This window comes from Periplaneta americana, chromosome 12 (assembly GCF_040183065.1).
Source record: "Periplaneta americana isolate PAMFEO1 chromosome 12, P.americana_PAMFEO1_priV1, whole genome shotgun sequence".
NCBI classification, from domain to species: Eukaryota; Metazoa; Arthropoda; class Insecta; order Blattodea; family Blattidae; genus Periplaneta; species Periplaneta americana.
In genome coordinates this window covers 60,947,107-60,973,398 of record NC_091128.1, presented here as the reverse complement: position 1 = coordinate 60,973,398, position 26,292 = coordinate 60,947,107, and the positions used below count along the sequence as shown (strand labels likewise).

At 35.1% G+C, this 26,292-nt stretch overlaps 1 protein-coding gene across 2 annotated transcripts in view; it reads left to right on the top strand.

Annotated features, from left to right (window-relative positions):
* Nucleotides 1-7,544: 7,544 nt before the first annotated feature.
* Nucleotides 7,545-26,292, top strand: part of Eip63E (cyclin dependent kinase Eip63E) — a 1,061,463-nt gene continuing 1,042,715 nt past the window's right edge. For both annotated transcript variants that reach the window (XM_069841421.1, XM_069841419.1), the window contains exon 1: nucleotides 7,545-7,730. In XM_069841421.1, the coding sequence (XP_069697522.1) occupies nucleotides 7,676-7,730 (55 nt within the window). In that variant the 5' untranslated portion in view covers nucleotides 7,545-7,675. The remainder of the gene's footprint in view (nucleotides 7,731-26,292) is intronic.

Below are 26,292 nucleotides of genomic sequence, written 5' to 3'. Positions count from 1 at the left end.
GGTATAGGCCTATATATTATTGTATTGAATGAAACATCTTCTTCATCAGTGTCTCGCCGTTTTAGGGACAATTTTGAAAACTGACTGCTCCTGCCTAGGAATTATTTTTGGGGTGAAGTGTCTCAAAATCGTTCGAAAAATACTTTAACCACTGCACGTGAAGGAGTTTCCTTCTTTGTCCTTCTTCCTCAGCGCCAATGGTCCCTTCAAAAGCGAAGAAAATTCAAGGAAGTCACTCTGCTGCATCTCGACGACTTCAGATTTAATGCTGCTCGAGCGCACCATCCAGAACCAGTCATAGGGATGAAATATTTTTATTTTTGTCTTTATCTTCTCTTCTATGACAGCATGGTCAACATTGACTTCCATATGACTATGACCTGATATCATGAACTTATCGATTGTTTTGATGGTTGACTTCTGTTCAAGTAGAGCTCTGAACATAGCTGAGACGTGGGAATTTCGATTTTGTCTCCACAGGTGGTGGAGAACAGAACAACATGACCGATGCGGAGAGCGGCAATTATGTGCAAGCCAAAATTTTACCTGCCAGAAACTCATCAATTGAGCGCAGTGGTCAGGTGGGATATCAGTGGGTATATATGAACTATGAGCAGCAGTCAATTCTGGGTATATATCAACTGTGCACAGGGGTCAGTTCTTGCTTATTTCTCAAAGATTTAGGACTCTCTGTTTTATGAATATATGTATGGTTAAAAATGTCCGAACTAGGTACTTGTCAAGAAATTTAAAATACTAGTACCCAAACTAGGTACGTGTCAAGAACTTTAAAATACTAGTACCCAAACTAGGTACGTGTCAAGAACTTTAAAATACTAGTACCCGAACTGGGTATGTGTCAATAAGTTAAAATGGTAATACTCGGACTGGATTCTTGTCAAAAAATTATTTCTTATTATAATAATAAAACACGCTTTTTAAAAAATGTAATCAGCTAATATTTCCTTGTCTGTATTGAGAAATGAGTTGTTCTATAATATATTTCTGTGCTTTTCATATGCAGGATTAGGTCTGGCACTATAAATACCACTAATTTTGATGTATGTGCTAGTCTGTGTATGGATAATGGCATCGACAAAGGCATGTGTTAAAATTCAGGCCGAAAGCCCAATGAAAAGCCTCACAAGCGTTTGTGGTTCTTTCTGATGTTATTGTATCTGAAGTCCAAATTTCGGGAGGAAATGTTGCATCTGACTCTATGAAATTAGAAGTTAAGTAATCAGCATAGTTAGTTACAATTGGATTTGTGGGAATTATACTCATTAAATCCTCAACGAAAGTATCATTGCTGGGTACAAGGAAATGTTAGCTCAAATACCCAGTGCAACCATTATATTAGGTACTTTGTTTTTTATTATTATTATTATTATTATTATTATTATTATTATTATTATTATTATATTAATGTTCTATTTTGTATAAAATTGTATATGAAAATTGCTAAGTATACTGACGTGCGCAGTTGATGTGTTTACAGTATGGCTATTCGCGCGCAGTTGAAATGTTTACAATATAGCTGTCCGCGCGCAGTTGATGAGATAATACTATTTTCTGAAATTTTATTTTAACTATAAAATAAGTTTTAATTACATTTAATCTTCCATCTAGGCAGTGACAATGTAAAAGTATTGTTCTTTATGATTTGATGTAACATTTTAACACATACTATATTCATGAATAGGCCTACATATATGTGAAAATCATATTTTTTATTAATATCTTACCTTCATAATTAATACGACTATAGTCACGTCGCTCTTATTTCCAGCAGCCAATCACGTCACAAGTTGGCTACATTTAAATGTGTGCATCTTGTCATTCGCTGCTGATGACGTTATGCACTTCCTAAGGCTCGATAAATACTAAATATAATCGCTCGCCATTTCGGTTCTTTCATTGGCGTTCGCAGAAAGCACACAAGGATGCTATTTTCCGCACCGTTAAACATTATCATGTCATAGCTCCTGTGACAGTCAGTCAATTGCGTTGCAACTTTCAGGATTCATAAATGAATCTAGTTAAAGCACAGAAAAAAAACTCTAAATCAAAATATTTTTTTGGAAAGTGAGAAAAAAAATTATTAACTTCGAAGTGAACTGTCCAAAATAGACATTGACATAATATGCGACAAACTTGTTTATTTTTCACGTTAGATTGAGGCCAAAGCGAGAAAAATGTTTGGAAAGAATAAAAATTACTTCTAAAAGTGGCTGTTGTTCAAAATCTTTACTGGTTTGCGAGTTACGTTAAGTTAAAGAATTCCCCTTCCCCTCGGCGGACTTTCTTGTGCAGAGTGGCAACGTTTGTCTGTTAGAACTACTCTCATTTTTTAAATTTTTTTCAAAATATTTTCATAGCTTCAGGTTTTCGAGTTAACCGTGAGTTTTGAAATGTAATTAAAATATTTCTAGTATATAAATAAGATCTACGCTGATTAAACACTAGCATGACATATTTTGGAACTGAGAAAAATGGTAAGAATGTCATAGTAGTCTTTAAATTTATTATGGATACTACTGTCACTATCATCATCATCATCATCATCATCATCATCAGCAGCAGCAGCAGCAGCAGCAGCAGCATTACGATTATTTCATGGAATGAAGCTCTCTTGTTTCACTTTCCTGCCCTAGCATAAGAGGTAATCCACTCCAAATCGATCAAGATTTGACATTGCTATCTCAAACTTTCTTTTTTAACTTTTTCGGATACGTTTAACACTTTACTGAGTCTTGGGCTCAGATGAAAAGTAAAAATATATTTATTAATATGGGGATTTATATGCAATAAAAATATGGGAATATGAACGCATTTATTCATCAATGTTAATGCTTGTCGCCTTCGCTTCCATTCAACAATAATAATACCGTAATAATTTCGGTGGAAGAGAAGGTAATAAGCACTTAATTTATTTCATTTTATCTGGCAGTGTTATTATTATTATTATTATTATTATTATTATTATTATTATTATTATTATAACTTCTGTATCTGTATTTATTGTAGTCCTGGTTGAGTGGAAGAGAAGGCCACAAGCGCTTGACACCGCCAAATAAAATGTACTGTATTCATATTTCCATATTTTTATTGCATATAAATCCTCATATTATTAAATATATTTTTTGCCTTTCTTCTGAACTCAAGACTCAGTAAACCAAGTAAAGTGTTAAATGTATCCGAAAACGTTAAAAAAAGAAAGTCGGAGATAGCAATGTCAGTTCTTGATCGGTATGGAGTGGATTAGCTCTTCTGCTAGGGCAGGAAAGTGAAACAAGAGAGCTTCATTTCATGAAATAATCATGATGATGATCATGGATAATAATAATAATAATAATAATAATAATAATAATAATAATAATAATAATAATAATAATAATAATGACAGTAATACACATAATAAATTTAAAGACTACTATGACATTCTTTTCATTTTTCTCAATTTCAAAGTATGTCATGCTAGTGTTTAACAGCGTAGATGTTATTAATGTACTAGAAAGATTTCAATTACATTTCAGAACTCACGATTTATTCGAAAACCTTAAGCAATGAAAATATTTTGAAAATAAATTTGAAATCAGAGTGAAGATTTCTATGAGAATCCGCAGTTGTAACAGACTAAGTTGCCACTCTACATACGAAAGTTCGCCAGAAAAAACAACCGCATTTATTTAACTTGCAAACTAGTAAAGATTTTGAATGACAGCCACTTTTAAATGTAATTTCCATTCTTCCTAAACATTTCTCTCGTTTTGACCCACTATCTAACGTGAAAAATGAAAAAGTTTGTCGCTTATCATGCCAATATCTATTTTTGACAGCTCACTTTGAAGTTAATAATTTTTTTCTCACTTTCCAAAAAAGATTTTGATTTAGAATTTTTGCTATGCTTTCGTTAGACATTTATCTGTGTATCCTAAAAATTACAGTGCGTTTGATTTATTATCATAGGAGCTACGATATAATAATTTTGAACTGTGCGACAAACAGATTCCTCGTCTGGTAGCTCGGCAACGAAAGAACAAAAATGGCGAACGATAATACCTACCTAGACTTTATAGAGCCTTCACTTCCTAAGACGCAAGCAAAGAGACGGAGTCATGTCGGAAATAACAGTGACGCGACTATAGCTTCTTCTTTTAAATTCGATAAAACCAAAGAAACACCCAGTTTTCTTCTGGTACGTTTATGCTGTCTTCACATCTGCATGTGCTACGAGCTGAGATGATATATTCCCCTCGCTGTTATTTATACTCGCTTTAACATCTTTGGTCATATCGCGAGTTAATCTTCTGGGTGAAATCCGAAGGCCTGTGTACCACTGTTGAGACTAGTTTGTTATGAATATGATTTCGGTTATGAATGAGCCCGGTGATATTTAGGGACACAGTATAGTTCAGGGATGTTGTGGACCGAATTTCCTGACATTTGCCTTACGGTTGAGGGAAAACCCTGAAAAAACTCAACAAGTAAATTAAACCCGACCGGGAATCGAACCCGGGCCCTCTGCGTAAGAGACCACAGTGGTGGTCTGATGAAATATTATAACGTATTCAGCGAGGCGACAATACTGCTATTACTCATTCAGTTGTTCTGCACTAAGCATCTAAGTCAGTGGAAAGCTTGGTATAAACACTTAAGTCGACTTACGTGCTTTTGCCCTACAGTAAATTAGAGAAAATATAACGGGTGATTTTCTCCATCCATTTGTCTCCTTCATATACTTGAATATTGACTTAAATGTTTATGTCTGAAGGTGAGATACAACCTATGCACTTGATTAAAGCAATAAAAAAAATCGCATATTTTGACAAGTCCTTTTCCCCGAACACCCTAGATATTATCACAGTCTAGTATATACAGTCACGAAGCTCAATACGTAGTAAATATGCATCTATAGATAGTTGCTAACCACTAGGGTCGCTAATATCGCCTCATTACAGACAATGCGAAATAGTATTGTCGGACCATCGGATCTGTGCCCCTTCAGCGCTGTCGTCGTTCTTGAAAAAGTTAATGCTGTACTCACTCCATTCCACCCGCTTTCCTCGCATCACGTCACAACAGCAGACCACGAACCTTGCCGAATAAGGATGTTGCCAAACTTTCGTCAAACGTTATCATAAATAACTGGTCCTCCATGCTACAATATAATTTCTTTCAATCAAAATACATCTTGTATTTCTACATTTTTTAAACCTAAATCGCATATCTCGAATCACTTTCCGTACCGTTTCTCTCCAACCTTGGAAATTATTGCTTCTCTCGCAACCTTCAGTAATTTCTTCAATGTCGGAACTTCTTTCTGCAAGGTATTAAATTCTTGTATCTTTTTTCTTAAAATATACATTGGTTCATATGATCTACAAGAATTAAAGGTTCCCTTAGTCTGTTCTTCCCTGGTGATTCTAACTTTTCATCTCCTGCACAGACTCCCTCTCTCCTCATTTTCTTTATTAGGCGCTATGACCTGCCTATATAAATTACATAACATATTGTATTAGTATTAGTTAAATAAGTAATTTTAATACGTAATCAATTGAAGTAAAATAAGCCTCGCCAGTGATCCCAGCTGCTTTTGTCGTTGCCATATTTATAGGAAAGAGATATTGTTTCACTTCATCGAAAAATGCCATTATTTGCTTAATATTTTTTTCACCACTTCGTGCTACAGTATTCATGTTGAGTTGATAACACTGGACTGCAAGTGCAAATAAACTGTCCCGCAAGAAGGCTCAAAATTGTGAATAGTGGGGGAGAGATAGAAAAGAGAGAGATAGGAATGCAGGGACAGAAATGAATTACCGAGGCTGAGAAGGAATTAGGGTTCAGTTCGCATATCTTACGGGGCACAGATCCGATGGTCCGACAATACCGGTACAGACTATTTATTGTTCCTAGCACCCTCACAACTCAAGTTACGGGACTGTATATACTAGACTGTGATATTATCGTGCGCATTTCTGATCCTATTAATTTGATCCACGCTTAAGAACTCCAAAGGACTTAAATTCCCGATTTCGTCTTTCTAAAGATGTAACATGATTGGGTAAATTAAAATCACCACAGATTAATAGATTGTGGTATGTAAGAAAAATATAGAAATGTGTGAAGTCACTGGCTTGCCTTTAAAGTCCATTAGGCCTATAAGAAGAATTTATGTTACGTGAAATGCCGTACTTAAACGTGGGCTATAACATTATCTATGCCTACACATTTCCAAGAATGCTTTCCCTGTGGAGAAGTAGTTACAAATAGTTCTATTTATGAACGACTAACATAAAATACTTTGAATGTTTATTCGCTACTACATCACTGTTAGCTTGGTAATTATTTAAGGTATGTTAGCGATACCGTACTTGGGTCTTGTTTATGGAAGTAATTGAACAAGTGGTGAAAGACTAGCTTAATAAATAACGGGGTATGTGGACGTGAACGGTCAGTGAGAATATATAGAAACAGTTTTGTTTTTAATTGGATAAATTTCAGAACAAGGATAGCTTCCTTTTAATTATATTGATACTGAAAAGTGCCTTTTCGTAAGCATGATGATGCGCATTCGACAAACACAGCCAAATCTGCTCTTTTTTAGTATTTTAAGATAATTATTGTCAGTAAAGTATCCGTATACTGAAATTTAGTGGTCAGTAGCACTAGAACAGTATCGCTAAAGCAAACAAATACGGTTATATGTATGGTCACAGTATAAATATCTTCTTTATACTGTGGTGGTATGGTTGATTGTTAAATAATGAACATAAAGATTGTTACGCCACGGTGGTGATGCTATTCAGAACATTCATTTATAAATGGCCAGAAGTGGATAGACATAGCAACGTAAATCACCTAATCCACTTTAATTTTGTCACAATACCCGATCTCCTGTCACTTACCTATCCCCTCACTTAACTCACTCTACCCTTATCACATATTCCGGCAACATTTCACTTATAAAAATTGCTACCTCCTCATATAAGGCACTCGAAGAAACTAGCGAACAGGTACAAAGACAAAGTTGCATTATTTTGTTTGAAATTACATCGCTTTAGAATAGGTCACATATTTACTCTTTTCAATTATCCCCTGTTGTCATAAATTTGTCCACTGCACGAACTCCTACCTGATCTATCCGCGAATTAACCTTAGATGGCTATAACATACACGACACAAGCACCTAACCTCGCTACAATTTCACATAAAGTATTTATAAATACGCAGTTGTTAAATGTGCTATAAAGTGTGGGACCGCGTAAAGATATTAAGCTATATTTTATTATCTTACAAATAGATGAGAGAAGGAAATATGTTACTGTTCAAAAGTATGTTATAAATTCTCAATGCTTTTCTGTAATAGTTATAGAATAATAATGAAATATAATTTTAGGGCCATCGATCAGTCAATATAGCATTACAGTGCAGTGGTTCTCGATTAAATGCCAAGTGCTGCGCTCTATGCGGAATTTTTTCATACTCATAAGACTCATGGAACGTATTGTATGATCAAGGAGCCTGTGATTTGAGTCGGCAATGGCGGTGTTGGTGCAATTCGTGTGTATCGTGTGGTGATTTGTGCTTATTATTTTGGATTATCCGATATGATTATCTTAATTCGGTGAGACTGGGATACTCCGTAAATTGATATTGTTTTACATGAAGCATGAACTGTCAAGTGGATAAGAATTCAAGTAACTCGTCTTCGAAAACCAAGGATGGTGAGCTATCGTGATTGTACTTCAAAATAGTGCTTTATGTTGTGATTTAGTATTTTGACATTTCAGTATTGTGTGGAGTTTGGTGCTGACAGCTATTAATTGTTACATTAATGTTACAGAAAATATTATTGCGTTCTTATACAAACGTTTTACGTAAACTTATAAGTAGGCTAGATAGATGTTATAATAATTTGAAAAGTAGTCCAAACCATAATAGAAGAAACGATCTAGCTTACTTAACCTGTCAGTCTGAAAGTCGTTGAAAAGAATGTGAGATACTTATTGAAATGTGACGTTGTAACTTTATACTTTTAAAAATATGTCTGAATACATTTGATTTATTTTAAAGTAGTAATAGCAGATTAGGAACAGTAATTATGTTTAATATCCTATGCAAACAGTATGGGAACCGAAACAGTATTATTTCATGGTGAAATCTATAGTGTGAGATCTTAACTATTCTTGGACAAAATGTCAGGTTATTACACGCTAATATTAACATAGTATTTAATGTTAATTACGTCATAATTGTACTTTAATTACCGGTATATTGCGTACGAAAGAAATCTCATTATTTGAGCAGAATACATTGATAGTTATTAATACCATAACAGATAAATTCTGTAGGACCAAAAATTAATCTTCACGTAGAATACATTGAGCTGAATAATATAAAATTTAAGCCGACAGACTTTTATTTATCTAACTTATAAGGTAATCCTCAGTTTTAATAAACAAATTTTAAGATAGGCTTACCTATGTATTTTGCTGCACTTTCATGTTCTTTGCTTTAAACGTCAGTTTTTATTCATGTAATGCTGTAACTATTACAAAATTAGAGTAGCCTACTGTAGTGAAAGTCCTTAACATTGTTATAGCAGTATAATTTTCTAATGTAACTAGGCCTGCTTTGATTATTACATAAGTTTAATATTACAGTATTTTATATTACAGACCATCAGTATAGTGTTCTCCTCTGATTGAGATTCTGGCTGATATGTGGGCCTACATCTATTATCAGGCAGTACATTTCACTTGACGATTGTATGATAGAGGACAAACAATAATTGTTTGTATGCATCTGAAGTTTGACTATTGTAAAATGTAGCTAGTCGGCGATGTATGCAATGGATGGGGAAAGGAACTGGCCACCCTACCCCATTATTTCCTGGCCTAGTTGCCACATAAGTGGTGCCTTTTTGGTATCACTTGAGAGGTCCAGACCTGTCTTCGGACAGTTGACTAAACAACAACTAAGTTAATAGGGCCTAGTTCATATTTTCTCAGTTTACATGCCATTACAATCACAGAGTGAAGTTTAATTTCTTCCTTTTGCAACTATGTTACCAATGTTTCAAGCAGTCCTTCTGAAACGTGGGTCCTGCGGGCTGCCAAAGTAGTCATTGTTTTTCTCCAATGCGATGTAAGTCTGAGGTATTAGTTGTTTCAGGTATCGGATTGTACTTTGGATCGTTTTGAACCTCATTATGTTTTAAAATGTCAATATTGTGGATGGCGAGGTAGAATTATTTATTTTTGTGCCGGCTAGTAATAATATCAATGTATCTACCCATTTTCTTTGAATAGAGTCTAGGCTAATGTATTTTGTGCAGTGTGCTAGCCCCTAATATTTATGTTAACTTTATATCGGAATTTTATTAATTAAGTATATTCTTGAGCATTGAACTTAAAATTAGTCTCATATATAACCTGTACAAGTTTAATTTGTTGTTAGACCTACATTATTATTGCATTATTAAGAGGTGATACACCGGTAGTGACTAATACATTTTTATGTGATACAATATAATGGTAATTTTATAGAAAAAATAGACCAAACGAGACACCATGTTTTCTTTAACAATAGCGTAGGCCAACTATGAATAGTATAGAGTAGCCTATTAAGCATATATGTGGTTTTAATTTCCCATACCAATACTTTCCACAGAATAACCTAGAACTATTCACCTGTTGTTCGTAGTAATGAATGTAGGCCTAAATATGACCGCTTTATTGTCCACATCAGACGTCACGAGCGAACGGATCACTATTTACAGTAAATGTAAAACATGATTCGACAATAATCTCTATCACCATTAGCACTAAAAATGCTTTTTTTGTTGGTGTAGTCCAGGCTCCTAAGCACCCATAGTCCAGAAATTTGCACCTCCACTGGCACCAAAAATGCTTTCTTGCTGGTGCGGTCCTGACTCCTAAGCACACAATGTCCAGTACTTAATTTGTACCTGGACCTCTCGAGCAAACTTAAGTAGGCCCTACACTTAAATTACCTACATATCCCATCATCATGTGCCATTGTGGCGATACATTAGCGATTTATTACTATGTACAACAGGTGAATAGTTCTATGTTATTCTGTGAAAAGTATGAGGTATTGGTGAATAAAACCACTTCCGTAGTACTCTATATATTTTGTAGTACGCAATTTTTAAAGAAAAAAATGGTGCCTCCTTTGGTCTAGTTCTGTAGAATTATCTAATAGGCCCTAGCCTATATTATAAACTAACACACAATGTAGGCTAATTACAGCTTTTAATGAGTGGAACCAATATGATTGAAACCTAAGATAGAGTAACTATTCAATATTAATGATTGTGAAAACACATTTTATGGACGTAATATTGCTCCTGTACTGTGTGCGTTATATCGGTAGTGCTCGGGAAAAGTGACACAAGTCAGTTTCCACAAACCTTTTTTTGATAATTTATTGACAACTTACGGAACATCTGTTCGCTTGGAAAAAAATACATAGGTATTCCTCCCATTACAATAATTCATACAGAAAGAAATCAAATCGACATACACCAGTATAAGTTGTCAATAAATTATCAAAAACGGTTTGTGAAAACTGACTTATGTCACTTTTCCCAAGCACTGCAGATATTTAGGCCTATATTAGTAAGCAAAGCATACTTTCATATTTTTATGTATATAGGCTACCTAATATAATAATAATAATAATAATAATAATGGTTTATTTTAATTGGCCTTCTCTTCTACTCACCAGTATAATACAAAATTACTACATTACTATAAACAAAACATAATTAATATAGGCCTAATACAATACAATACCTAATATAATAACAATTCCTTTTATCTTCCCAACACACCAATAATACACTTTTTCAAGTAAAAAACTAAGTAGCGTTGGTATAAAATGTTTGGAAACTATAATTGTTTTTTAGAATCTTGCTGCAATAGTAGTTTCTTTAATTCGAAACACACTTCACCGCTCACCATTAGAAATATTGTTAGTTGACCTGTACAGCAATGTTGGTTATTTGTGTGTGTGTGTCTCTGTCTGCCTGTCTGTGTTAGGCTAGTCAGATTTGTTTTTAGGAAAAAAAGAAAGATTAAAAAATAATAATAAAAATAAAATAAGATGTATGGAACTTCCCAAAGATTTAGTAACTTAGCATAATTACTAGCTATTGATTGTTTAGTTGTTTAAAGTGTAAATCATTATCATTCTTACCTCTGTTTCAGACATTTAATAGTATGAAATACATTTACAAAACCTGTATAGGCCTGTTAGGTCTATATATAGAAGACAGAGAAATACTTGCAGTTCAGCCTTTATCAAGTCAACGGAACACTTTATTTCTTACATCTGGTCACTTGAACTTCATAGCGTTGTAAAAATAAACCTCTGCATAATCTAACTGTAGTAGACTCCATGTTGAAAATAATTATTTTGCGAAAAAAAAAAAAAAACGTAGATAACTCTCAAATTACGGAAGACGTATTTTAAGGTAAAAAGACGTAAGAATACGTACAATCTGGCGACCCTGGTGTGTGTGTGTGTGTGTGTGTGTGGCCCGTTGTCAGGAAACTGTTGGAAATGTAACTTGGACAAGAGGTGTTCAAATTAAGTCCCCCCTCCCCCCCAGAAGAAATAAGTAAACAATAAACCTATGCGCATTAATGTGCCGAAAGACTGGAAACAGTGTTGATTGTAGATTTTTTTTATCGATTTAAAATGTTATGTATACTTATTTATGTATTCGTTCATTCATTCATACTACGTCTGTAATAATTCTAATTCCTCTTCATTTTTCTTCTCATTATACTGCCTTATAAATAAGTATTGTGATGCTTGAAAACTTAGTTTTGAGATTATAAGAAAATTACTTGTCAAGATAAGGGACAGGGTTTGGAATTGAACGGGTTACATCAGCTTGCCTATGCGGATGACGTGAACATGTTAGGAGAAAATCCACAAACGATTAGGGAAAACACGGAAATTTTACTTGAAGCAAGTAAAGCGATAGGTTTGAAAGTAAATCCCGAAAAGACAAAGTATATGGTTATGTCTCGTGACCAGAATATTATATGAAATGGAAATATAAAAATTGGAGATTTATCCTTCGAAGAAGTGGAAAAATTCAAATATCTTGGAGCAACAGTAACAAATATAAATGACACTCGGGAGGAAATTAAACGCAGAATAAATATCGGAAATGCGTGTTATTATTCGGTTGAGAAGCTTTTATCATCTAGTCTGCTGTCAAAAAATCTGAAAGTTAGAATTTATAAAACAGTTATATTACCGGTTGTTCTTTATGGTTGTGAAACTTGGACTCTGACTTTGAGATAGGAACAGAGATTAAGGATGTTTGAGAATAAGGTTCTTAGGAAAATATTTGGGGCTAAGAGGGGTGAAGTTACAGGAAAATAGAGAAAGTTACACAACGCAGAACTGCACGCATTGTATTCTTCACCTGACATAATTAGGAACATTAAATCCAGACGTTTTAGATGGACAGGGCATGTAACACGTATGGGCGAATCCAGAAATGCATATGAAGTGTTAGTTGGGAGGCCGGAGGGAAAAAGGACCTTTGGGGAGACCGAGACGTAGATGGGAGGAATATATTAAAATGAATTTGAGAGAGATGGGATATGATGATAGAGAGTGGATTAATCTTGCACAGGATAGGGACCAATGGCGGGCTTATGTAAGGGCGGGAATGAACCTTCGGGTTCCTTAAAAACCATTTGTAAGTAAGTAAGTAACAAAATTACTTGAGTTCAGCGTCTCGATTGGCGAAAGTGTTTTTTTAGCTTATTCTGTCTTCAGTCTATCCGTCCATTCGTGCACAGCGATTTTCCCGAAATAATTCTGTGAAAAAATCACATTTGGCATCTACATTTCAGTTCATGCTAGAGTAGTGCACATGATAGGCCACTTTTTTAACTATGAGTAGCATTTTATCTCTTCAAAATCGGGACTCATGATTTTCTTGTGAGTGTTCCAGAGAAACGAAATGCTTATGAGATTGAACACGTTGTGATAAAGATAAACAGTGGCAATGTACACTTTTAAAATATTTTGTGTCCACACCTGTGGAGTAACGGTCAGCGCGTCTGGCCGCGAAACCAGGTGGCCCGGGTTCGAATCCCGGTCGGGGCAAGTTATCTGGTTGAGGTTTTTTCCGGGGTTTTCCCTCAACCCAATACGAGCAAATGCTGGGTAGCTTTCGGTGTTGGACCCCGGACTCATTTCACCGGCATTGTCACCTTCACATCATTCAGACGCTAAATAACCTAGATGTTGATACAGCGTCGTAAAATAACCCAATAAAATAAAAATAAAAATATTTTGTAACAGCCGTTTCGTTGAGGGGAGTCTACATGCTTTTGGGTCGATTATGCAAGGAGCGATACTGGACTGCGACGTAGCAATATAGCTTACATAGCTGACAATAATACTCTAGTGGCAGATGGTGCTTTTCCAGCATTGTGTGTCGTTTTTCATTACACACAGTGTTGACATATTCATTCATAACACATATTAATTATGTTCACCGTTTAATTTCATATGATAATTGTGTCAGTGGGTCTTCTGCTTTAGCTTATTGTCAATATGGGCTATTCTCTGGATCCGGCAGCTGATATCTTCCAAAATCTTACATCTAGATTGTATCATTATACCTTCCTTTTTATATAGGCCTACGCGTTCTTTTACAATACATAATTTCACATGAATCGTTATTTTCAAAGGAAACTTTGATTTAATTTTAAACCCAAGAGACATCTGTTATTTACGATACAAGTGATTAAAATGACGTTTTACTTTGTGAGTAGGAATGTCCTACGAACAGAGTAAAATCATTTTAGCGTGTGTGTCGTACACTATTTTTTAGACAACCTTTCATTCGTGCTGGTATAAAGAATTCTCACTTCTCCACCGCTTGTATTCCCCCACTCATTTAACAGTGAAACTTTAACACATTATAACCAAGCGTTGGTATAGGTCACTGGTAGAACATTCGACTGCAGATCAAGAAATCCCCGGTTCAAACCCGAGTGTCTAGAATTGTTTCATATGATTATCTATATCAGTGATGTCAAAGCAAGCGCATTTTTCTAACTTTGACGACGTGCGCGGGCATCAAGCGCTAGGTATGCTAGGAGGAATAAGCAGCCTGTTGGATTAAGAAAACAGTGGTGCACAAACTTCAAACGGAACGTGAAATTTTATGTCGTTATTTTTATATGGCTTCTTTCTGTTTGTTATTTTCTATATTGTCTGTAAAACAAAAGCACTAACACCTATTTCTTATCCTAATATTGCAGTTGTGTTTTGAACGTTAGTAACATAATAAAGAGTAAAGAAGGAATATTCACACAAATTCCATAATAACTACAACTATACTGTACTAAGTGAATTAACCCATTTTAACCTAGTGTTACCATATGGTAACGCAGTGCAGAAAGGAATGTAACTTGCTTCATACACATCCTTAATTAATAAAACTGGAATTTTTGTTTGTGAATCCAAGCTACATGATTGGTTCTTTCTTATTACATTATGAAATTACAAATTTGTTATACCAGTTGGGCAAGAGCAGGTGTGCGATTTAGATGTTGCTTTCTCAGCAGCAATTTTGGAGAGCAACGAGAAGTAAGATAATTTATTTGTTACTTTGATTAATTTGATTGTAATATTTGTTGTGGTATTTTACTTATTGTTGTTTGAGTATTCATGTACATCAAGCGCAAGTTTACAATCCGTAACATTGTTGTGGATATAATACATTGTTTCTTACGTTACCATATGGTAACGCTAGGCTAATATGTTGTCACTCAGTCTTTGTGCTCTCTTGCTACTAACAGTAAGATGGAGGAGTTGCAAGACAGTACAAGTAACAAAACGTATGTTACAAACAGTGCGTGAAAGTGCATGAGATACTTTTGGAATTAGAAAACGAAAAATTAGAGCATTCTACATACAGCCACTAAAGCCCAACTTTGTATCTGACGAGAACTCTGCAGATGTAGAGGGTGGCATGTTCGACAACCTAAGTGGAAGGAAACCGGGTACTGAAGCTGGGGTTATTTTTGTTAATAGCGACAGAATAGGTGCACCAGATGATATTCCTTTTATAGAAGAAGATGAAGTTGAAGAGTCATCTGTGATAGAAAGAGAATGATACCGTCAACATTGCAATTGTGAAAATGGTGCCATCAGGGAAACGTAAGTGGATAAAACAGTATGTTATAACTTATTATAACAGTTCAATCGATTTCTCCAGAGAGTGACTTTTAAAGACAGAGATGTGACAAATTTTGTTTTCATTATAAAAATTCGCTTTATCTATGTAAAAACTGTTTTAGCCCATGTTCACATGGTTGTTAGATGTAGCTATACAAAATGCTTGGCAGCCAAGTAGAAGCTCTGGCTCACCACTGAATGAATTAGAATTCAAATGGGAGATTTGAAGAAGTCGGGGAGCATCCCAAAAGGCAAGGGATGACCGTCTACTTCAAAATACAGCGATATTGGAGCTACGAGAAGTGTCCAAAAAGTAAGTTTCCCTGGTGCCGTTTGAAGAAAAAAAAACGATTTTATGGAAAGATTTATTCGAACAGATACAGGAATTGTTGAGCTATTTTTTTCAACATATTTCCACCTGAATTGAGACTTTTTGTTACCGTGGTATCAACAGAGAGGCGCAAACGGCTGTCACACACTGGTTCCGATTCCAGGCGGGAGACTTACGTGGGACAAAAGTTGTTCCCACGGTGTGACAAATTTCTCAGTTCCAGTGAGAAATATGTTGAAAAATAGTTCAACAATTGCTGTATCTGTTCCAATAAATCTTTTCATGAAATTGTGTTTTATTTCTGTAAACGGCTCCGGGTAAACTTACTTTCTTTACGTCACTCGCAGAACATTTGATTATATAAGATACGATGGAATGGAACATCGATGATTCCGATACCCGGAGACAAAAGGCAGCGATGTGCTAGTGAGAATGCTCTTCCGACATACAGCTTCCTCAAAATTTGATGTAGCTCATGTTTTTTTGTTATATCATAAGAAATGTTTTACCTTACTACCGAAATATGTGAAAATCACACACAAAATTTATGTAAAACGTTATGGTACGAAAATGTGTTTTGTTCATACGAGTATTTTGTGACAATAATTTTATTATGTATATTTGTTCAGGTATTGTGAAAGTAATTTTCTTATTTTTGTATTTTTTGTATTATTTGTATGGAGTATGGTATTGTGTGGGGCAGAAAAGTGGACATTACGACGAAGTGAAGAGAAACGAATAGATGCATTTGAAATGTGAATAAGGAGAAGAATGGAACATGTTAAGTGAACAGATAATAAGAATTGAAGCCGTGTTGGAAAGAGTGGGTGAAGAAAGAATGATGATGAAACTGATTAGGAAGAGGAAAAGGAATTGGTTGGGTCACTGGCTGAGAAGATACTGCCTACTGAAGGATGCACTGGAAGGAATGGTGAATGGGAGTGAATGGTAAAGAGTTCGGAGCAGAAGAAGATATCAGATGATAGACGCCATGAAGATATATGGATCATACGAGAAGACAAACAGGAAGGCAGAAGATAGGAAACATTGGAGAATGCTGGGTTTGCAGTGAAAGATCTGACATTGGGCAGAACACTGAATGAGTGATGAATATATTATTTGTATGCTAAAGTTCAGTTAAGTTCAATAAATTGCTTGAAAGATGTCATTATAAGGCAAAAACTCATTCTTTGACAACATAATGACCTAGCGTTACCGTATGGTAACGCCATATAATTCCATATATTCGCTTCAACAATTGAAAACAAAAGCATTGTTGTGTTCAATTACATCCATTTAATTAGTCTATAACGAAATAAACGAAAAACTTGACGAAAAATAATTCAGGCTTTTAAGGGTTAAACACATCATTCATAAAGAAAGTGTTATGCAAAAGAAAGACATTGAATATGACATGATAAGTTGAAATTGATATTGATGGTATCTTTAGCCTTATAAAAGTAATTAAAACAATGTTATAGTACAAAGCGAAGTTGCCTAGGTATATGTTTTAACTGTAACTAATATTACATAATAAAACTCTTATCGCATTATGCTTTTAGGTGATATTGATGCGTAACTTTCTGTTATCATAATATTAGGCTAAATCATCTCGAAATCTGCTGAAACTATAGAGCTGACGTTTTACCGACATATAGGGCCTATGCACATATCTTTTGTTTGTGATGTAACAGTATTTGCTTTTTGTTAATTCATTTCCTTACAAACATTTTCCATGCGAATATTTTCAAACATTTTAATACACTATCTTCAGTAATACGTATTTACGATATATTAGATTTACGGAAACATTGTTTTAGTACCTGTAAGGCTACCAAACAAACATATCTGAAAATTTCACTTTTCTGTAAAAAAAAGTTGAGAAAATATTCCTTTTGAATAAAAAAAAAGCAAACTTGTGAAAAATGAGCATTAAAATTAAAACTTACATTCTTATAAAGTTATAATGCACTTATACTTCTCAGACAAATCTAAAAATTAACATGGATACAGTTTTAATAAGTTCTCTTCCCTTTATCCATTGAATCAGTCCTGTCCATCCCTTATATAGCTCGACCAAGCGGCATATACTACCTCTTTCGTCTGTCTCTTTCCTTTCCGCTGTAAAGCGGTCAGGTTCTCCTGGGCTCTAAAGCGCGCGCTTGCTCCTATGGGCATCAGTTGACATCACTGATCTATATCAATGAAATAGGTGAATTTTACTTAATTTGTGTACATTTTTTTAACAAAAAACAGTCATTTTTAAAGTAGACCTGCAGTTGTTTGAACCGCTTTTGCGATTGCTGTCAGTAACATCTGGTGGGAAAGAATGATTGACAATCGGCGCGAACAGTTGAAAGTTAGTGTTAAAAGTAGGCCCACTTATGCACTAGTGTTAAAAGTGTTTTTCGCACGCTACCGTATAATAGTAAATTTTTAACGCGCTTGTCTAGCCTTAAAAAATTTATTAGCTACAGCCCTGGACGCAACGGGGAAGTGGAACGGAACTCTGAAACTCCTATGTCCTTTTCGCTTCACTGATAAACGCTCAGTGGGCATTGTGCATCAGTGATGGATTTTAGACAACCAGCGAGAGCGAAAGTTCGTAAAAGCTATGATGCAATCCGTCACTGAGCAGTATTTAACTGCCGGTCTAGTCGTCTCAACCGGTGAAGAGGGAGTGAGGAGTTAAAGGGGAAATCGTATGACTCAGTTGAGCTAATAGCGCCCAGGCTTGATCTGTTACTTTTAGGAACGGCCGTCTAAAAATATAATATAAACAGCAGCGTGTACTCAGTCTTACCAAAGAAAATGCAGGCATAGTAATGTTGCTACTTACCTGAAAATACAGAGGCCACTTAATGCTACTACTATTGTTCCGTTCTCTGCCCTCAAACGCGTGAAAAGCAGTAATATAGTGGAAGTTCTTTAAGATTTCCTTTATATAAAGAGTGAGGAATAGGGTGGGTGGAAGAGAGAGAACTGTGAGAAAAAAAGAAAGTGTTTATAAATTTCAAAGACGTTGTAGGCCTAGTTATATATCTAGACAAACAATTGCCGCTGGTGTCGTGTACAAATTTGAAACCTCTCGCGCAGGTTCGCGCGATGCCATGCTATGGGAGCACAAATGGTTGTTTCTATAAAGCATTCAGAGTTTAGAAAATGCCATTGGGTATATAGGCGTTTTCTTAGCGGACATCCCCCCTTACTGTAATATAACTAAACTTATTTACCTATTTTGTAACGTACAATAAGTAAATCTATATACTGTAACTAAGCATTGCTTTAAATATAAACACCTTATATTGCTCATAAATACACTTATGTATTAGTTTATTTATATTTCCTATGACCGAATACATGGAATATTTTTACTTATGTAGTCGGTCTGGGTAGCTAGTCGGTATAGCGCTGACCTTCTGTGCTCGAGGTTGCGGGTTCGATCCCGGCCCAGGTCGATGGCATTTAAGTGTGTTTAAATGCGACAGGTTCATGTCAGTAGATTTACTGGAATGTAAAAGAACTCCTGCGGGACAAAATTCTGGCACATCGGCGACGCTGATAGCTATAACCTCGGCAGTTGCGAGTGTCGTTAAATAAACCATATTTTTTTTTACTTATGTTATTTTATATACGTTAGAAAATACGTAAATAATTTATTTAAATTATATTACAAAGAGGAGCATGTCCGCTAAAAAATGCCTATATATTCAGTGGTATTTTCCAAACACCCAACGCACTGTAATAATAATCCTCAGTGATTTGAGAATCAGAGGCGATATGACTTTTTAGAACTTTCAACTGCAGACACTGATTGCAGTTCCCTCATTCTTACATAATTCTCAATGACAGAATATTGTGAAAATGTGATTGTATGCATTGCTGTAATAAATCTAAAGACTCAATTTATGATATGTACCAGCAGTAAACAAATTCTCTTATTTTTTTTAACAAAAGAATAATGACATCTTGTCATACCATCTCTAAGATTATAGAAATTTGCCGCTTAAGTGAAAAAGCGATTATACAGATGTTGACAGAGAATAATGACATATTACCACCCAAGGGTCTCTCTTACATCGTGTGAAAACAATGTAACTTAACAGAACACTTGTACAATCTCTACAAATATAGGGACATATTTTTAGAAAATGGATCCCAGATTCCTCCCGAGAATAATATTTTAAAGTTATTAAACTGACCATATAAGTAAATAAAGAGCTACTGGCGTAGCTCAGTCGACTAAGGCCTGCCGATTCGGAATTGCGCTCGGGCGCGGGTTCGATTCCAGCTTGGGCTGATTACCTGGTTGGTTTTTTTCCCGATATCCCCAACCGTAAGGCGAATGTCAAGTAATCTATGGTGAATCCTTGGCCTCGTCTCGCCAAATACCATCTCACTATCGTCAATACCATCGATGCTAAATAATTAGTAGTTGATACAGCGTAGTTAAATAACCAAATAAAAGAAAGTAAGTTACTACATAAAGAGCAGATGTCAGCACACAGCTTAAAGTTATCAGTACAACACGTCTTTACATAAAGTTGTAGGACAACATTTAAGCTTAACGGAGTCAATAATAATAATAATAATAATAATAATAATAATAATAATAATGAATCAATAGGCAGGATGTTCTGTACACTAGGCCTGAGTTCTATTATATGACTAATTCATGCATGTGACGTTTATTTCATATTGTAGCTATGATAATAAGCTAATGCATGGTAGGCCTACTTATATACCTACTTACTGGCTTTTAAAGAACCCGGAGGTTCATTGCCCCTCTCACATAAGCCCGCCCCTATCCTGAGCAAGATTAATCCAGTCTCTACCATCATATCCCACCTCCCTCGAATCCATTTTAATATTATCTTCCCATCTTCGTCTCGGCCTCCCCAAAGGTCATTTTTCCTCCGGCCTCCCAACTAACACTTATTTTGAGGTCTCGTAACAAGCTGTTTTGTACGGTGATGGGTAGTTAGCCCTTCGCTCAACCCCCCAAGCTGGAGGACCACCCCTCATCGGTTGTCCACAACTGCTTATTCAATATATTCACAGCTACCCCCATATCTGGAGGCCGTCTCCTCTATCCGCAACCTGAGGACGCGTCATGCCGTGTTGATAGGGACCCACAATACATGGAGACCTACTTATATTTCAAACTAAAACATTATGTACGTGTTTTTATTTTACAGGTGTATATTATATGATATAGAAGCGGATAAATAATAATTGTTCGTTTCTCGTCCACCTCAAAGCAAACATGTGTTTGCAATATAGGCCTAATGTAATGACTTACATAGGCAGTGTTTTGTTGATAATAGTTCATACTAATAATGTTCTTTCCATCTGAACTATCACCATAATTTGTATTTCTGCTCGGTTTATATGTTGTCAAATAACTATACAACGTCTTTGGTTACAGTATCAAATTGCTACAGTTTTATTTCGTTTCATGTCAAACTAACTGCAACTAAGCTTGATTATGTCGCTTTAAATGTTAATAGGATTTTTTTTTCGTTTATCCATTCAGATTGGTTTATAAAATACACCAAACATATATTAAACATTCAACATTGCATAGTACAGGCGTCTGCTAGCCGGTGCTTCTCCCAAAGCATGGCTGCTGACGCAAGCTTCAATTTGTCCCTACTCTAAACTTCTGCACAGCCTCGGCTGTAGGGGCTTGATAAATTTCAACTTCTGATCGGTACTGATACTTACTTACAAATGTAGGTTTACCATGAGAAGAAATTCTATAGGAGGACATGGAATCTAAAATAAGAGGACAGTGCTGAAAGAAGGAGGACTTTCTAAAAATTGGTATGAACAAAATTAAAGATAAAAACAATGGCTCACTTTAGTTAGTTTTCTCACTAGTTGCTGGGTCAGTATTAAATATGTACCCTACTTATCGGTGAAGCTCACTTTGTGCACGAAAGCCTGAACAAACTTATATCTTGGTAACAAATAATTATGGAACTGTACTGTTCACAGGACATACACTTGAAATTATATTTCGCCATGATGATACCTCTAACTGTCTTCGTTAGCATGCGATTTCGTTCTTTTGTCCATTGAGCAGATATTAGGGAAAGTACTCTCTCAACACTTCCATTGTGACGTGGGATAAATAAATAGAACTGACATATTTTTAAGAGTTCTGAGAAAGTTTCAGTGCTCGCAGAACTACTGGAATTGAAGAATTTGCACCATTGTTTATCTAAACTTAAATCTTTGTCCAAATTAACTTGATTGGCATATCTTTGTACATTGCAGAATAAAATTGATAAAATAGTTTAGAATCATGAATAGTGACATTGTTAGAGTGCAAAGAATTCAATGCATGTCAATAGGTCATCATATTTTATGTTCTTTATGTGCTCCAGCTTCAATCATTAAAAGCAGTTAAATTCTTTCATGGGTTTTCACCATTTGTTTTAGATATTCTATGCATAATATCGCACATTGTTCAATATTCATATTAATTCTAGTTGAAATGCGAAGTGCCGGACATTTCAAATTTTTTTAAAATGCCTGCTAGACAGGATAAAATGATTGAAAAAGAGGACATGTCCTCCTTTTGCCGGACGGATGGTAACCCTATACAAATGTCGCAGGTTCATTGTCGCCCTCACATAAGCCCGCCATCGGTCCCTATCCTGTGCAATATTAATCCATCTCTATCATCATATTCCACCTCCCTCAAATCCATTTTTATATTATCCTCCCATCTACGTCTCGGCCTCCCCAAAGTCTTTTCACCTCGATCGGTACTGATATGTAATAATAATAATAATAATAATAATAATAATAATAATAATAATAATAATAATCCTGCTTTAGAACGATCTTAAACTACAGAGTGTCATTGTTTGCAGCTAATTCTTCCTTCTGAGTATAACACTCTTTGACATGAGGTCCGAGGACTAAGTCAAGTCGTAGCAGCGACGTACCGGTATCTGTATGACACGAAACGACATATTCCCTATGAAACCTTTATGCCTTAGCGATGGAGCTCTTGCTTGTCGCTAGAAAGACCGGGCTTCGAATATATGTAGACACAGCGCACTGCGAATAGGATGATTCCCGTGCTATTCCGAGGTGCAACTTGGTCTCTGAACAGCGATGCTTAATATTTCTCCGTGTGAATCTCGCGTTAAACCGAACGACACTTAGAAAAGTTCACGCTACAGGAGATCGACCATTTCCGTGCCAAAGGGTGTATAACATATTATTGCCATATACATGTAATTGTAATTCATTAATGTTCTTGTTACTTAAAATTTTCGATGGGGCAAGTTTAGTTGATCAGATAAAAAATAACATATATTTATTAAATTATTAATTCTTATTTTGCTTGTAAATTTGTACTGTGCTAATTGAGAATTAGTTTTAATAGAAGAAAGAGAAGGGAGTGATTTTGATTCATTTTAAAAATAAAAATATCCGCTCTTCTGTGTTTAGTATGTGTCGATATACAGTCTCCTGCATTTACGGAAATTTATTATTATTATTTTTTTACTTTTATTGAATTTCTATATAGATATAAGGAAATTTTATTGGTCATTTTTGAGCTACTGTATTTTTAGGCCATTAACGTCTGCCCCCTAAATATAGATCTAAGTAGCCTGTCAGTATTTCACAGGTAATCATTAGAAAATATTTTGCGTACTTATCATAGTTTTTATTTCATTTATTGTATTCATAAATTTTACATTAGGATTAAAGCTTTAAGATTTGAGTATAGGCCCTCTACGGAAATACAAACATATCTCATTGTCAAAATTTTATTATTTTACACTTTTCCTTACAGTCGTCTGTAGATAAACTTTATAAACTATAAAATAATAGTTATTTATTTTATTTGTCACTTAAATTGACCATTATTTGTGAGTGAGATGTTTATGACACGAATGCGTAGCGTGTCATAATTTCTCACGAACACATAATGGACTTTCAGCCACGTGTAATATGCAACTTTCACCTTAATGTGGTGACATTCCTTTATCACAATATTACTGACTGTTAGAAATAGGTAGCTCATTACTTCGCATAGACAAACATTTCATTTATATCCAATCGGTAACTTAGCAACCAAGGAATTTTTACATCATGCTAGGGTTTTAGAAGTTATCTATTATATTAAGGGAGGTAAATAGTTTTGATTAGTCGAGGACGAGTTTGCGTCCAAGCTATAGTGAGGACTGCAATTAAGTAGTCCGAGACTAGCATATTCTACTTAACTAACGAATTGCGTATAATGTTTTTTCCATTCCCATATATTACTAAAAGTATATTTCTTCATTTTACATGATTTAATATCAGAACTGTTGGGTGGGTCGTCGAGTTTTGAGTATTACTTCTATGTTGGTTGCTATGTGACTGTTGAAAGAAACATTTTCACTTAATTCCCTAGGGAAGTAACATGACTTTCGTCCCGTCGTCAATACCAACCTATATTATTACGGTAAAGTCCATTTTTTTCTCTGAAAACAAGCTGATAACAGCATATTTACGGCAGTGCGAGTAGAAAAACAATAATTCATTATTGGTAAAACAATATTAGACTATATAACTTATAAGAAGGAAAACAATTAGGCCTACAATAATTACTAAGATAAGATAAAACCTAGTACAGTATATTACACGTGGCTGAAAGTCCATTATGTGTTCGTGAGAAATTATGACATAACTTACACGCTACGATTTTGTGTCATAAACATTTCACCCACAGTCACAAATAATGGTCAGTTTTAGCCACTTGCAAGATAAATAATTATTAGTTCTGCAAATATGTTAAAAATAAAAATTGTAATGCGAGACTATATGACGTAAATGAAACTAATTTAATTAGTTCAGACAATTTTTGAGAAAGATTTGTTATAGCACCTATAGTCGCGACGCTGTTATTCCCGGCGTGACTCCTCCTCTTTGCTTACTTCTTAGGAAGTGAAGGCTCTATAAAGTGTAGGTAAGTAGTATAGTTCGCCATTTTTGTTCTTTCGTTGCCGAGCTACCAGACGAGGGCTCTATTTGCCACACCGTTAAACATTATCATGTCGTAGCTCCTGTGATAAATCAAACGCAGTCTATTTCAGCAAATAATTGAGCGGCAAATAACGTCCTCGTGTGCTTTCTGCGAACGCCAACGAAAGAGCCAAAATGGCGGGCGATTATATTAAGTATTTATTGAGCTTTAGGAAATGCATAACGTCATCAGCGAATCACAAGACGCACACGTTTAAATGTAGCCGACCTGCAACATGATTGGCTACCGGAAATAAGATTGGCTATCTTTTTTTAGTCACAATGTTCATTTGGACCTATTGTTTCCACTCAGTTGTTCACAGACATAACATTGTGATATCTGTATTTTGGACATAACAGAACCAGAGAAGCAGTGGTAAAAGCATCTGTAGAACGCTAATGCGGTTTACATCCGATGTGTCGATTTTCTTCCGCTTTCGATACGATTTTGTTTTTTCCGTTTACTATTTTGCTTGCTTCGTGTTCGATCACTGATGAATGTTCTCATACAGCACATCTCTCGAGTAACATAGAAAGAAAAGATGTGTTCCTATCAATTTCTCGCTAACGTTGTCAAGATAATATTTCATATTCGTATCTCTTTTGTGTAACGCAGAAATTAAAATAATCGAGATGAATGTTATCTCGTACACTCACCATTATGAGTGGTGACAGAGGTGATAGAAGTGTTGTAGACTGAATGACATCCATGCATTTTCCGTGTTTACCTTGCATTTAATTTCTTTATAATATAAATATGTTTAACTTGACTATTACACTTTTACTACGTCACACTGCTTTTGACCAATAAAACGGTGCAATAGGACGTCTTTCAACTAATCATGGCTGCTTATCGCACAATTTTATCGCGTCCCTAGCATTTGTTTAATTTTATCGCATCCTTAGCATTTGTTTATTTTTATCACTACCCTAGCATTTGTTTTTTTGTTTGCCAACATTTCAAACTGCATTGGTCTGGACGTCAAAAAAAAAAAAAAATTACAAACCACTCCAGTCGATGCACAGCACTTTCAAATATGACTCGCATTGGCATTCAAGAACAAGAATTAATAAAGATTACTGGTCATAGCTATGCATCTTCCCTGAAATCCTATTTACAAATAAATGAAGAGCACCATTCGGAAATCCTGAATAAGTTGAGGAATACACCATGTACATCAACGAGTTCCACTTCTTTTACGTACACGTATAATATAACATCAACAAAACCACCAGCCACTAAAACATTCAAATTTTAAAATTGTACTTTCAATAATTGTTCCTTTTAAAATTATTAATGTTTATTTTTTATTTCAACATCGTTAATTAAAACTTTTCTTGTTTATTTAATCATCCCTAATTAAATTTTTGTAACACTTGTTTATATTATTTAGGTTATGTTATAGATTCTGCTATATGGTATTATGAATAGTCTCGTATCGGAGATTGTTTAATACTAAGATTTATTGAAAATCATCTGTCAAGCGACGTTGATTACTGGGATCCGGATAATGAAGTGGAATGCAACTGTTTTAATAAAAATGAAATTGAATCAACATAGCCTTCTTGACTGGTAACCGTCTACAGAGTTCAGTGAAGATTCCATAGTTGGCACAACTGATAACAATAAAACAACTAAACATTGTATTTTCGTAAGTCAATTAATATTTTATTGT